Source organism: Tachyglossus aculeatus, chromosome X2, assembly GCF_015852505.1.
Source record: "Tachyglossus aculeatus isolate mTacAcu1 chromosome X2, mTacAcu1.pri, whole genome shotgun sequence".
Classification (NCBI taxonomy): Eukaryota; Metazoa; Chordata; class Mammalia; order Monotremata; family Tachyglossidae; genus Tachyglossus; species Tachyglossus aculeatus.
The window spans coordinates 29,429,307-29,444,491 of NC_052100.1; the positions used below are offsets into that span (position 1 = coordinate 29,429,307).

General features: G+C 45.3%; 1 protein-coding gene and 1 non-coding gene across 3 annotated transcripts in view; both read right to left on the reverse strand.

Annotated features, from left to right (window-relative positions):
* The window catches only part of DCDC2 (doublecortin domain containing 2), a 60,793-nt gene that overhangs the window by 36,216 nt on the left and 9,392 nt on the right, over positions 1-15,185 (reverse strand). For both annotated transcript variants that reach the window (XM_038771547.1, XM_038771546.1), the window contains exon 3: positions 10,210-10,267. In XM_038771547.1, coding sequence (XP_038627475.1) covers positions 10,210-10,267 — 58 coding nt within the window. The remainder of the gene's footprint in view (positions 1-10,209; positions 10,268-15,185) is intronic.
* LOC119949748 lies at positions 1,404-1,510 on the reverse strand. The gene has a single exon (XR_005457286.1). It is a non-coding gene; the product is annotated as a U6 spliceosomal RNA (small nuclear RNA).

The following is a 15,185-nucleotide window of genomic DNA, read 5'->3' on the forward strand; positions in this document are numbered from 1 at the left end:
GCCAAGCACTGTTCTAAGCGCTACAATGCTTTGAACATAGTAAGCGCTTATTCTATTATTATTATTATTATTACAAGGCAGTCAATCCCCATTTTACAGATGAGGGAACGGAGGCCCAGAGAAGTCAAGTGACTGGCCCCAAGTCACCCAGCTGCCAAGGGGCGGAGGCGGGATTTGAACCCACAACCTCTGAATCCCAAGCCCGGCCTCTTCCCACTAAGCCACACCACTGAGATCCGATCTCTGTCCGCAAGGAGCGTACAGTCTGGGAGAGACGGGCGTTAAAATAAATTCCGGACGGAGAGGAGCGGCAGAGCTAAGGATGGGTGACGGGAAATACGTTTCCTAGAGAGAAATGATCCCGGTTAAATATTAGCCGCCTTAGGAATTCTCACCCAACCGGCCCACTCCCCAGCATTTTTGCCCTTTTCCGTAAGCGGCCCGGAGCGGGGAGGTGAACGGGATTTGGGCAAGCCAAACATTCCAAAGAGGTGACCCGTCGGGAACATCCGCGCTCGCTCGAAAAGCTGTCGGGATGGGGGCCGAACTGGAAACTGAGGCCCTGACGCCTCGAAGCAACGATAGAATCGTTGCTCTCAGGGTGGGCCGCGTTTTAGTGCATGTTTGGGGCTGGAGGGGGATAATCATCATCATCGTCATCATCATCATCAATCGTATTTATTGAGCGCTTACTATGTGCAGAGCACTGTACTAAGTGCTTGGGAAGTACAAGTCGGCAACATATAGAGACAGTCCCTACCCAACAGTGGGCTCACAGTCTAAAAGGGGGAAACAGAGAACAAAACCAAACATACTACCAAAATCATCATCATCATCATCAATCGTATTTATTGAGCGCTTACTATGTGCAGAGCACTGTACTAAGCGCTTGGGAAGTACAAATTGGCAACATCTAGAGACGGTCCCTACCCAACAGTGGGCTCACAGTCTAAAAGGGGGAGACAGAGAACAAAACCAAACATACTAACAAAATCATCATCATCATCATCAATCGTATTTATTGAGCGCTTACTGTGTGCAGAGCACTGTTCTGAGCGCTTGGGAAGTCCAAATTGGCAACATATAGAGACAGCCCCTACCCAACAGCGGGCTCACAGTCTAAAAGGGGGAGACAGAGAACAAAACCAAACATACTAACAAAATCATCATCATCAATTGTATTTATTGAGCGCTTACTGTGTGCAGAGCACTGTACTAAGCGCTTGGGAAGTACAAATTGGCAACATATAGAGACAGTCCCTACCCAACAGTGGGCTCACAGTCTAAAAGGGGGAGACAAAACCAAAGATACCAACAAAATAAAATAAATAGAATAGATATGTACAAGTAAAATAAATAAATAAATAGAGTAATAAATATGTACCAACATATATACATATATAAAAAATATGGAACACTTCACGAATTTGCGTGTCATCCTTGCGCAGGGGCCATGCTAATCTACTCTGTATCGTTCCAATTTTAGTATATGTGCTGCCGAAGCGAGCGCAAGCACCGTTCTAAGCGCTGCGGTAGATACAAGCTATTCAGGTTGTCTCGCATAAGGCTACGTTGCCGACTTGGACTTCCCAAGCGCTTAGTACAGTGCTCTGCACACAGGAAGTGCTCAATAAATACGATTGAATGAATGAATGAATGAATGAATGAATCACCTCCTCCAGGAGGCCTTCCCAGACTGAGCCCCTTCCTTCTTCTCCCCCTTGCCCCCCTCTCCATCCCCCCATCTTACCTCCTTCCCTTCCCCACAGCACCTGTATATATGTATATATGTTTGTGCATATTTGTTACTCTATTTATTTATTTTATTTGTACATATCTAATCTATTTATTTTATTTTGTTAGTATGTTTGGTTTCGTTCTCTGTCTCCCCCTTTTAGACTGTGAGCCCACTGTTGGGTAGGGACTGTCTCTAGATGTTGCCAACTTGTACTTCCCAAGTGCTTAGTACAGTGCTGTGCACACAGTAAGCGCTCAATAAATACGATTGATTGACTGATTGATTGATTAATCTCCATTTGCCAGATGAGGAAACTGAGGCCCAGAGAAGTGAAGTGACTTGCCCCGAGTCACACAGCTGAAAGTTGGCAGAGCCAGGATTTGAACCCATGACCTCTGACTCCAAAGCCCGGGCTCTTTCCACTGAGCCACGCGGCTTCTCTGTGAGAAGCGCTTGAGAGAGTACCGTATAACAATAAACCGACCTTCCCTGCCCACGATGAGCTTACAGTCCAACGTGGGAGACTGACGTTAATATAAATAAACGAATTGCAGACTTGTGCAGGTCACTTCACTTCTCTGGGCCTCAGTTATCTCATCTGGAAAATGGGGATTAAGACTGCGGGCCCCAAATGGGACATAATAATAATAATTATTATTTTGGTATTTGCTAAGCGCTTACTATGTGCAAAGCACTGTTCTAAGCGCTGGGGAGGATATAAGGTGATCAGGTTGTCCCATGTGGGGCTCACAATCTTCATCCCCATTTTCCAGATGAGGGAACTGAGGCACAGAGAAGTGAAGTGACTAACCCAGAGTCACACAGCTGACAGTTGGCGGAGCCAGGATTTGAACCCATGACCTCTGACTCCAAAGCCCGGGCTCTTTCCACTGAGCCACGCGGCTTCTCTGTGAGAAGCGCTTGAGAGAGTACCGTATAACAATAAACCGACCTTCCCTGCCCACGATGAGCTTACAGTCCAACGTGGGAGACTGGCGTTAATATAAATAAACGAATTACAGACTTGTGCAGGTCACGTCACTTCTCTGGGCCTCAGTTATCTCATCTGGAAAATGGGGTTTGAGACTGCGAGCCCCAAATGGGACATCATAATAATAATAATAATTTTGGCATTTGCTAAGCGCTTACTATGTGCAAAGCACCGTTCTAAGCGCTGGGGAGGATACAAGGTGATCAGGTTGTCCCATGTGGGGCTCACAATCTTAATCCCCACTTTCCAGATGAGGGAACTGAGGCCCAGAGAAGTGAAGTGACTTGCCCAAAGTCACACAGCTGACAACTGGCGGAGGCAGGATTTGAACCCATGACCTCTGACTCCGAAGCCCGGGCTCTTTCCACTGAGCCACGCTGCTTCCCCTTGGGACATGGACTGTGTCCAATCTGATTAACTTGTATCTACCCCAGGGCTTAGTACAGTGCCTGGCACATAGTAAAAGTTTAACAAGTGTCATTAAAAAAAAAAGGGCGATGGAGCTCAGAATTGATGATGGCATCGTCATCAAATGAATAATAGTAACAGTATTTGTTAAGTGTTCAGTATGTGCCAAGCCCTCAGGTAGATATAATACAGTGACAGACTGGTCACAGTTTCTGCCCCTCTTGGGGTTCATAATAATAATAATAATGGCATTTATTAAGCACTTACTATGTGCAGAGCACTGTTCTAAGCGCTGGGGGGGATACAAGGCGATCAAGTTGTCCCACGTGGGGCTCCCAGTCTTAATCCCCATTTTCCAGATGAGGGAACTGAGGCTCAGAGAAGTTAAGTGACTTGCCCGAGGTCACACAGCAGCCTTGTAACCTTCCCAGCGCTTAGAACAGTGCTCTGCACATAGTAAGCGCTTAATAAACGCCATCATTATTATTATTATTAGAATCCACGTCGTCCGACTCCCTGCCAAGACGACGGAAAGCCAATCAAGCAATCAATTAATCGTATTTATCGAGCCCTTACTGTGTGCAGAGCACTGGACTGAGCGCTTGGGAAGTCCAAGTTGGCAACGTATAGAGACCCAACAGTGGGCTCACAGTCTAGAAAGCCAGGGAATGTATTCTTATCAACTTGGGCTCGTCGATTCAGGACCACCGAGAGCCCGTCGACTTGTCCGTCACCCCTCGCCGGCGTCGGATCGACAACCCCGAGCCCCCGGCTGAAGCGGTGCCCGCAGCGAAAAGTGGCAAAGTGGCATCGTGACCCACCGCCGAGGGCCACTCTCCAAAGTCAGACTCCTCTTATTATCTCCAATTGTGAGCCACCCCCCTCAAGGGGCCGAGACCACCTCTAATTCCCACCTGTTTATTCCCTCCCGGTGCTTAGTACAGTGTTCTGCGCAGTAAGCACTTAATAAATGCTATTACTACTACTACTACGTTACATTTTCCCCCTTTTCCTGCTCAGCTGTAACCAAATCAGTTACGTTTTAGTGTAAATTCCAGCTAGATGAGGTCTGGTCTGACCCAAGGTCATGGCCGCCTCCCCCCTCTTCCCCACCGGCCTTGGAAAAAATGCGTTCTTGTTGACTGCTAAAGGTGGAGGGATATCAACGAAGTTAATAATTGGAGGGGGGTTTTCGAGTTCTTTTTTCCCATCATTTTTTAAGCAGCGGTGGCCATAAAAGCCCAAACTACGGGAAACCTTGGCCGTGCGGGATGGAGGCTTCGCTTTACGGAAGTGTTGAACTTCCAATTATCCCCCTGAACCCGGAATTCCTGAGCTAGATTAGTGTGCAAAATCTCTCCGGTCTCCCACGTCTCCCCAGGCCAGTTTAATGATTACCCCGAGCCCAGTTCCCAAAAGAAAGCCCTCCTGTTCCCAGTCCGCCCCCCGCCGTGGGAGCTCCATTTTAGGGGAATCGTTGAGCTCACGTTGAACTTCGGAGGAATTTTAATATGGAGCTTTGGAGGCCACTGGACTCCTGCCCAGCCAACAAGCCCAGGATGTGAGGTTAAAGCCAGATTCTGAGATTTCGGAGGGGGACCGGCCTCCCCCTTCTCCACGCTTCTTCTTCCTCTCTGGTGGGTTCCCGGTATCCCTTAAGGGGAGCAAGAAGGGCTGTCACTCGGGGGTTCCCGGAATTCCTGCGGGAACCAGGGCTTTGGTGAATTTCCAGAATCCTCAGGGGCGGTGGGGAGCGTGAGGGAGGGCCAAAAAGGCCCTCCTCTCCAGCGGGCTCCGGGAATTCTCCGGCACGGGCAGGGAGAGGGGCAGCAGAAAAAAAAATCAGGATATTCCAAATGATCCTAATAAAAATGATGGCATCTGTTAAGCGTTTACTATGTGCCGAGCACTGTTCTAAGCACTGGGGTTGATTGGGTTGTCCCACGTGGGGCTCACGGTCTTAATCCCCATTTTACACATGAGGGAACTGAGGCACAGAGAAGTTAAGCGGCGTGTTCAAGGTCACGCAGCAGGCAAGCGGCAGAGGTGGGATTAGAACCCACGTCCTCTGACTCCCAAGCCCGGGCTCTTTCCGCTAAGCCACGCTGCCCCAATAAGAACCCGAGAAAGGGAATTATATTACCATTTTAGATTAGTCCACCTCTCATGCATTCATTCATTCAATCGTATTTATTGAGCGCTTACTGTGTGCAGAGCACTGTACTGAGCGCTTGGGAAGTACAGGTTGGCAACGTATAGAGACGGTCCCTACGACGCTCAGGTTTCAAATCCCAATTCCACAGTCCACGGAAGAGCCCCTCGAGGGCAGGGATCATGTCTACTCACCCTTCCAAGCACCGAGTAGAGCGCTCTGACAATCCAAACGCTCAGTAAATACTATTTATTGAAAAAAAAGTTGATTTTCAGAACGTCCCCTTCTCCGCTAATGCAGTTCCCAACACTACCAATCCTTGATGATCCTCCGCGGGGCTGACGGACTCGGCCCTCAGGGGAAGACTGTGTTTCTGGAAAGGATGTGTGTCCAGTGAAAATATCTCTTTCGCACCTGAATTCATTCATTCACCCGTATTTATTGAGCGCTTACGCTGTGCAGAACACTGTACTAAGCACTTGGAAAGTACAATTTGGCAATAAACAGAGATGGTCCCTATCCAATGACGGATGAATCTACCCAAGGCTCTAGACTGTAAGCTCTAGAGGGTAATCTCCTTGTGGGCAAGGAATGTGTCTGTTTATTGTTGTATTGAACTCTCCCAAGCGCTTAGTACAGCGCTCCGCACACAGTAAACGCTCAATAAATGCAATTGACTGACAGAGCAAGCCTGAATCATCACCGTAGTGGTGTCGTCACTACCTGGATCTAGTGAAATTCAGAGGTCCTGGTGACCACCCGATTTATAGAGTTCATTGTCCACCTCATCCCCATCGGGTCCTGACCCCTTTTCTATGGTAGTTATTAGGTGCTTACTATGTGTCAGGCGCTCTACTAAGCGCTGCGGTGGATACAAGCTAATCATTCATTCAATCGTATTTATTGAGTGCTTACTGTGTGCACTATACTAAGCGCTTGGGAAGTACAAGTTGGCAACATATAGAGACGGTCCCGACCCAACAGTGGGCTCACCGTCTAATCAGGCCCCTGTTCCATATGGGGCTTACAGATGTGGAAACTGAGGCCCGGAGAAGTGAAGTGACTGCCCCAAGGCACACGGCGGGCGAGAAGCAGAGCTGGGATTTGAACCTAGGTCCCAGGCCCACGCTCTACTCACAAAGCCACGCTGCTTTTAAACCTCCCCTCTTCATAAGTGCTCAATTAAAAGCCTTGCAACCCAAAGCACTACCGTAGCAACAACCAGGCCACTTTGCCCAGCTGAATACAAGGCTGGTTTACCAGCCTTATTTTCCTGCGTCTACCCCCAGCGCTTAGCACAGCGCTTGGCACCCCTCCCTAACATGCGCTTAAATCCCATCTTGCCACAACTACCGGTACTAAATCGGAAAGCTCACATTTCGGCTGCCCCGTGGCAGGTTTTGCTCTATCAGGGAACGTACCTGCTAATTCTGCTTTATTATACTCTCCCAAGCGCTTAATACGGCACGTAGTAAGCGCTCGATAAATACAACTGACTAATAGATTGATTCCAGAGAGCCAAAGCATTGCTCAACAAAAACTTGAAAAGCGGGTCTTATCTCTTCCAGAATGTTTAGATATTGCTCAACAAAGTGAAAAAGGCACCCTTTTTTGCCTCCCTACATACACATCATTTAAAACGCCCAGAAATTACAAGTTGCTTCCACTAATTAATTCTGAAATCAATTCAAAAGGGCCAGGACAGAGACAGGAAATGTTTAGAACAGTGCTTTGCTCATATTAAGTGCTTAATAAATGCCATTATTATTATTATTATTTATCAGACTATCACACCGCTGATTGTCTCTTCTTGCAAAAAGTACAAAGAGGTAGAGGAGGAAGACAGTCTGCCATTTAGGTGGGCTTTTCTGAAATGCCAGATTGAGTCCCTTCAAACCTATTTCAGGCCGGCAACCTCTACTTGGGGCACAAGACACTAGGGACATCATTCTTGAACAAAAACACAAAGGTACCCACACGGCGGGAGGTGGGGAGGAGTGATCACCCCCAGAAACTTAGAATGGACAGGGGATGGGGCCTTCACCCCATTTTTTGATGCTCAAAAAATATCCCCAAGCCTGTATCAGAAGGGATGTGATTCTTGAGTTTTAGGCTATTGAGGAGTGGAAATAAAACTCTATACTTCAGCCAACTGTTTCCCGAATCCCTTGGGGATTTGGCTCTCTCTCTCTTTCAAAATTCCCCCTGGGCTTGTACCCTGGAGCGTATGTGGGTGGGTACAGCATCATTTTAAAAATAACTACTGCTTAGTGGCCTGGATAGAGGCACTTCGTTATTAACGAAGGCTGCCAGAGCTTTTCTAGAAAGCAAGAATGACCCCTGGATTCCGGTGTGCTCAAGGAAAAAGGTATCCAGCCTCCTCCCCATCAGGGTCTACCATTTTGGAAGTGGAATGGCCAAAGGCGGGGGGCCGTCTGGAGACCCACCAGATCACATTGGCCCTTGTAGGTCTGGGCTGCCCAAATTTTTACTAATAATAGGCCACGTGACCAGAAATCTATATGCGTGGGGGCCACATAGTACAAATTCTTGAGTTAGAATGAATAAGAACGACCCATTGAGCAAAACAACTGATAAGAGAGTGAATTCTGCGGGGACAACAGCGGTGAAGCGTAGCCATCCGAAAGCAAGGATTTTTCTGCAGTAATAAAAAAGGTGAAAAAACAACTTGGGTGCACAAGGGGACTGTTCCAAGCCTTGCGCTTGTCATTGATCGCATCAGTGAAGACTAACGGTATCGAACAGACTCTACTATGGTCGAGAGCTCAGGGGAGGGATGTTCGGAAAGGGCCCTCGCGGTTCTGACGAAGTTCTGCTCGCCTGGTAGCTCGTGCGTTTTAGATATGAATATTAAAAAAAAAAGATTGCTATAACTCTCCACAGTCGAATATTTGGCCTTCCATGTCATTCATTCATTCATTCGTATTTATTGAGCGCTTACTGGGTGCAGAGCACTGTACTAAGCGCTTGGGAAGTACAAGTTGGCAACATATAGAGACGGTCCCTATGCAACAGTGAGTTCACAGTCTATGTCAGAGCAGGGCACTGTCAACATAAGCTCCATCTCGCTGCAGGCTACAGTCAACCAACTCTGTGTCATTGATTTGTTCCTGAAGGGTATTGTCAACCAACTCCGTCATTGTGAGCCCGGGCTTTGGGGTCAGAGGTCATGGGTTCAAATCCCGGCTCCGCCACTTGTCAGCTGTGTGACTTTGGTCAAGTCACTTCACTTCTCTGTGCCTCAGTTCCCTCATCTGTAAAATGGCGATTAAGGCTGGGAGCCCCCCGTGGGACAACCTGATCACCTTGGAACCTCTCCAGCGCTTAGAACAGTGCTTTGCACATAGTAAGCACTTAATAAATGCCATCATTATTATTATTATCTGTTAGGGCTTTGCCAACATAAGCTCTGTGTCACTGTAGGATAGAACCAATAATAATAATTGTGACGTTTGTTACGCACTTATTAAGTGCCAGGCACTGTACTAAGCTCTGGGGTGGATACAAGCAAATTCATTCATGCATTCATTCAATCGTATTTATTGAGCGCGTACTGTGTGCAGAGCACTGTACTAAGCGCTTGGGAAGTACAAGTTAGCAACATATAGAGACGGTCCCTACCCAACAGCGGGCTCACAGTCTAGAAGGGGGAGACAGACAACGAAGTATATAAACCAAATCAGGTTGGACACAGGCCTTGTCCCCCATTCATTCATTCATTCATTCATTCAATCGTATTTATTGAGCGCTTACAGAGCACTGTACTAAGCGCTTGGGAACATATAGAGACGGTCCCTACCCAACAGCGGGCTCACAGTCTAGAAGGGGGAGACAGAGAACAAAACAAAACATATTAACAAAATAAAATAAATAGAATAAATATGTACAAATAAAATAGAGTAATAAATAGAGTAGATAGATAAATAAATAGAGTAAATAAATAAATAAATAGAGTAGTCTCAATCCCCAATTTACAGAAGAGGTACAGAGAAGTGAAGTGACTCGCCCAGGGTCACCCAACAGACAGAGAAGCAGCGAGGCTCAGTGGAAAGAGCACGGGCTTTGGAGTCAGAGGTCAAGGGTTTGAATCCCGACTCTGCCACATGTGTGCTGTGTGACCTTGGGCAAGGCACTTAACTTCTCTGAGCCTCAGTTCCCTCACCTGTAAAATGGGGATTAAGACTGTGAGCCCCACGTGGGGCAACTTGATCGGGGCAACTTGATCACCTTGTATTCCCCCTCAGCGCCTAGAACAGTGCTCTGCACATAGTAAGCGCTTAACAGATGCCATTATTATTATTTATTAAGTGCCGGAGCCAGGATTAGAACCCGGGACCTTCCCTTAGTGAAGAGGATTGCCCACAAACGCTCCTCGTCGCCGACCTGATTTTGTAGGGTTTTGTCAACATTAGCTCCGTGTCACCTTAGAACACAGTCAAAGGGCACCGTCAACATCATCATCATCATCAATTGTATTTATTGAGCGCTTACTATGCGCAGAGCACTGTACTTAGCGCTTGGGAAGTACAAATTGAGCTCTGTGATTGTATGGTTTTATCAACCTGTCATTGATTTGTCAGCAGACGCTCCGGGGCACCAAGGACGCCGTCAACCTAAGCCTTCCGTTCTCGAAAAGAGCAAAACTGAGGGAATGGCATCTGGATAATACTAATACTAATAATAATAATGGCATTTATTAAGCACTTACTATGTGCAAAAGCTGTCCTGGTCAGAGTAAGGCCTGAAACACCCCCTGAAACTTTTAGGAGTAGGGACTGCCTCTATATGTTGCCAACTTGTACTTCCCAAGCGCTTAGTCCAGTGCTCTGCACACAGTAAGCGCTCGATAAATACGATTGATTGATTGATTGATTGACATTTTGGATGGCGTTCCATTACCTCAGCATTGGCGGAGTCTCCATGAAGCTTCTTCTTGGTTTCCCCGATGTCCAGGTAGCTGAAAGGAAAAGAGGGATGAAGACAGCCGTGAGAACGGTTCAGCCACGCGACGGCCGTCCCACGTGGGGCATTCAAACTACAAATTTGACTACAAAATACAATTTGAATTGATTCAAATTAGATCTGTGTTCTAATCCCGGCCCCACCACGTGCTGCCGTGTGACCTTGAGCAAGTCACTTCTCTTCTCCGGGCTTCAGGGACCTCATCTGTAAAATGGCGGGGGGGGGGGGAGACTGTAAGCCCTCTGTGGGAGATGGACCGTGTCCAACCTGATTCATTCATTCATTCAATCGTATTTGTTGAGCGCTTACTGTGGGCAGAGCACTGTACTAAGCGCTTGGGAAGTCCAAGCCGGCAACATATAGAGATGGTCCCGACCCAACGGCGGGCTCACAGTCTAGAAGGGGGAGACAGACAACAGAACATATTAACAAAATAAAATAAATAGAATATGTGCCAATAAAATAAATAGAGTAATAAATATGTACAAACATATATACATATATACAGGTGCTGTGGGGAGGGGAAGGAGGTAAGGAGAGGGGGAGGAGGGGGAGAGGAAAGAGGGGCTCAGTCTAGTAGTACAGTGTCTGGCACGTAGTAAATGCTTCACAAATACCAATTTTTTTAAAAAAAAGGAAAAACACAAATGGAGAACGAGAAGGGGGAATATTCAAATACACTTTGATTCCACCTAAAGCTTGATGTCCCATGGCCTAGTGGAGAGAGCACGGGCCCGGGATTCAGGAGGACCTGGGTTCTAATCCGGACTCTGCCACTTGTCTGCTGTGTGACCTTGGGCAAGTCACTTCACTTCTCTGGGCCTCAGTTACCTCATCTGTAAAATGGGGATTTAAAAAAGCGTGATTTAAAAAAAAACCAGAGCTTAGAATCAGTAAGCACTTAACAAATACCATCATTATTATTATCATGATTACTCGATGAGGTAACTGAGGCACAGAGAAGTGTAGTTTCTTGCCCAAGATCACACAGCGGGCAAACTGGTAAAGCGTGATTTTTAAAAACCCCAGAGCTTAGAATCAGTAAGCGCTTAACAAATACCATCATTATTATTATCGTGATTACTAGATGAGGCAACTGAGGCACAGAGAAGTGAAGTTCCTTGCCCAAGATCACACAGCGGACAACTAGTAAAGCATGATTTAAAAAAACCCCAGAGCTTAGAATCAGTAAGCGCTGAACAAATACCGTCATTATTATTATCATGATTATTAGATGAGGTAACTGAGGCACAGAGAAGTGAAGTTCCTTGCCCAAGATCACACAGCAGGCAACTGGTAAAGCATGATTTAAAAAAAACCCAGAGCTTAGAATCAATAAGCGCTGAACAAATACCATCATTATTATTGTCATGATTACTAGATGAGGTAACTGAGGCACAGAGAAGTGAAGTTCCTTGCCCAAGATCACACAGCAGGCAACTTGTAAAGTGTGATTTAAAAAAAACCCAGAGCTTAGAATCAGTAAGCGCTGAACAAATACCATCATTATTATCATCATGATTACTAGATGAGGTAACTGAGGCACAGAGAAGTGAAGTTCCTTGCCCAAGATCACACAGCAGGCAACTGGTAAAGCGTGATTTAAAAAAAACCCAGAGCTTAGAATCAGTAAGTGCTGAAAAAATACCATCATTATTATTATCATGATTACTTTTATTTTATTTTATTTATTTTATTTTGTTAGTATGTTTGGTTTTGTTCTCTGTCTCCCCCTTTTAGACTGTGAGCCCACTGTTGGGTAGGGACTGTCTCTATATGTTGCCAATTTGTACTTCCCAAGCGCTTAGTACAGTGCTCTGCACATAGCAAGCGCTCAATAAATACGATTGATGATGATGATGATGATTACTAGATGAGGTAACTGGGGCACAGAGAAGTGAAGTTCCTTGCCCAAGATCACACAGCAGGCAACTGGTAAAGCGTGATTTTAAAAAACCCTAGAGCTTAGAATCAGTAAGCGCTTAACAATACCATCATTATTATTATCATGATTACTAGATGAGGTAACTGAGGCACAGAGAAGTGAAGTTCCTTGCCCAAGATCCCACAGCGGGCAACTGGCAGAGCCAGGATTCGAATTCAGTTCCTTGGACTCTGAGGCCTGTACTCTTCCCCACGGGGACCCGCTGCCGCTTCTCATTTTCCCCACAGTGCTTGATGGTAGGGATGGAGGGATAGGGGAGCCAAAAGATGAATCCACCATCACGTAGGGCCAAGAGCACGCACCGTAGAAGAAATGTGAAGCGGTCCGCCCTCTCCATTTTTGATCTCCAAGTCCTTGAAATGAAGCACGTGGAAGCCAAACAAGTCCAACATCAGCATGGCCAACGGAGCCAGGTGAAGGATAACTCGCCCGGGAAATGCCAAAGTGTTGAATGTTACCAGGGAAGCAAATATCCCTTTAGCGGAAATGCTTAAAATCCAGCAGGGAAGCCCAGTGGAGAGAGACCACGCCTGGGAACCAGAGGACCAGGGGAGCAAATATTCCTTTAGCGGAAAAGCTTAAAATCCAGCAGGGAATCCCAGTGGAGAGAGACCACGCCTGGGAACCAGAGGACGTGGCTGCTGGGTGAATTTAGGCAAGTCGCAACTTCCCTGGCCCTCAGTTACCTCAACTGTAAAATGGACAGGCAATACCTGTTCTCCCTCCTCCTTCTCATGATGGTATTTGTTCAGCGTTACTACGTGCGGAGCGCTGTTCTAAGATTTTTCATTCATTCATTCAGTCGTATTTATCGAGCGCTTACCGTGTGCAGTGCACTGTACTAAGCGCTTGGGAAGTACAAGTTGAATCCAAACTCTATGCCCACGAGCTCTCAGAAGTGGCCCGGACTCTCTTAAAAAAATGTAGTCTAAACTTACAACGTCACTTAGCGTCTTGAAAAATCTCACAGAAGTGGCCTGGACTCTCTTAAAAAATGTAGCCTAAACTTACAACGTCACTTAGCATCTTGAAAAATCTCCCAGATGAGCCACTTGAGAAAAACACATACTTTCCTGACAATAATGGGCTTTACTGAGGGGTTTCTATGTGTTGTTTTTTTTACCATTTGTCCATTGCACAAGCCATCACAAATGTGCTTTAATTTTCCCCACTAAATGTATGAACTGTTCCCTGGTTCAATTCAACACATCTGATACCACATTACAGAGTGTTTAGTCTTGTCCCAACTGGCAATTTTTTGGGGGTGTAGCATGTACCATACAGAATAATAATAATAATAATAATATTACTATAATATAATAATAATATAATATAATATAATAATATATAATATATATTATAATTATAATATACTGATATAATAATATAATATAATATAATAATATATCATGTATGCAATATAATATATAATATAATATGATAATATATTATAATTATGATATAATAATAATATAGTATATAATAATATAATATAATAATATATAATGTATGTGATTAATAATATAATAATATAATATGATATAATATAATATAATATAATATAATTAATATAATATGATATGATATAATATAATATAATATAATATAATATAATATAATATAATAATATTATTATTGTACTTCCCAAGCGCTTAGTGCAGTGCTCTCCACATAGTAAGCACTCAATAAATACGATTGATGATGATGATGATAATAATAACAATTATTATTATTGAGAGAACCCCTCTCAGTTACCCTAGGATGTCTGACTGAAATAGACCATATTTTGCGCTTGCAATGAGAGGCCTTCAAGCAACAGGAAGGCTTCTAATAAAAATAATAATAATGGCATTTGTTAAGCAGTTACTATGTGCAAAGCACTGTTCTAAGCGCTGCTAATAAATTGGGAAAATAGATGCACTTTCATATAATAGCTATGTTGGTTTTGTCTGGCAGTGCCTGGGAAAATTGGTATGTGTGGTTATGAAAGCTTTCATTCTCATATGGGACACGAGAAATAAACTGTTATATGGAGAGTTTTTCAAATTTTCACATCTGATGATAAGGAAGACCACTCATCAATCCAGCTCTTAGGATGCAATGAACAAACGAGGTCATCAGGTTGTCCCAGGCGGGGCTCACCATTTTACAGATCGGGTCACTGAGGCCCAGAGGCCCAGAGAAGTTAAGTGATTTCCTCAGGGATGCACAGCAGACGGGTGGCGGAGCCGGGATTAGAACCCACGTCCTCTCACTCCCGAGCCCGTGATCTTGCCGCTAAGCCACACCGCTTCTCAATCCGGGAGACCCGTGTGGGACAGAGACTTTATTTGACCTGATTAACTTGTTTCTACCCCAGTATTGAGAACAGTGCTTGACACACATTATTACTATTATTATAATTATTATCAGGATGAATTATTGGATACACATTAAGCGTATATATTCAGAAAGAGTCAGAGAAGGAGGTCCAGACTAAAATCAGGGGCAGATGATTTTGTCTCCCCTCTGTGTCACTGACTAAACTGCTGCTCCCGACCACCTGTCATACGTAATATTAATAATTGTAGTATTTTTATGGCATTTATTAAGCGCTTACTATGTGCCAAGCACTGTTCGAAGTGCTGGGGAGGTTACAGGGTGATCAGGTTGAGGCTCACAGTCTAAATCCCCATTTTACAGATGAGGTCACTGAGGGCCAGAGAAGTGAAGTGACTTGCCCAAAGTCACACAGCTGACAATCGGCGGAGTCAGGATTTGAACCCATGACCTCTGACTCCAAAGCCCGGGCTCTTTCCACTGAGCCATGCTTCTTCTCTTGTACTTGTACTTCCCAAGCGCTTAGTCCAGTGCTCTGCACACAGTAAGCGCTCAATAAATACGATCGAATGAATGAATCCCCATTTTAATAATGATGGCATTTATTAAGCACTTACTATGTGCAAAGCACTGTTCTAAGCGCTGGGGA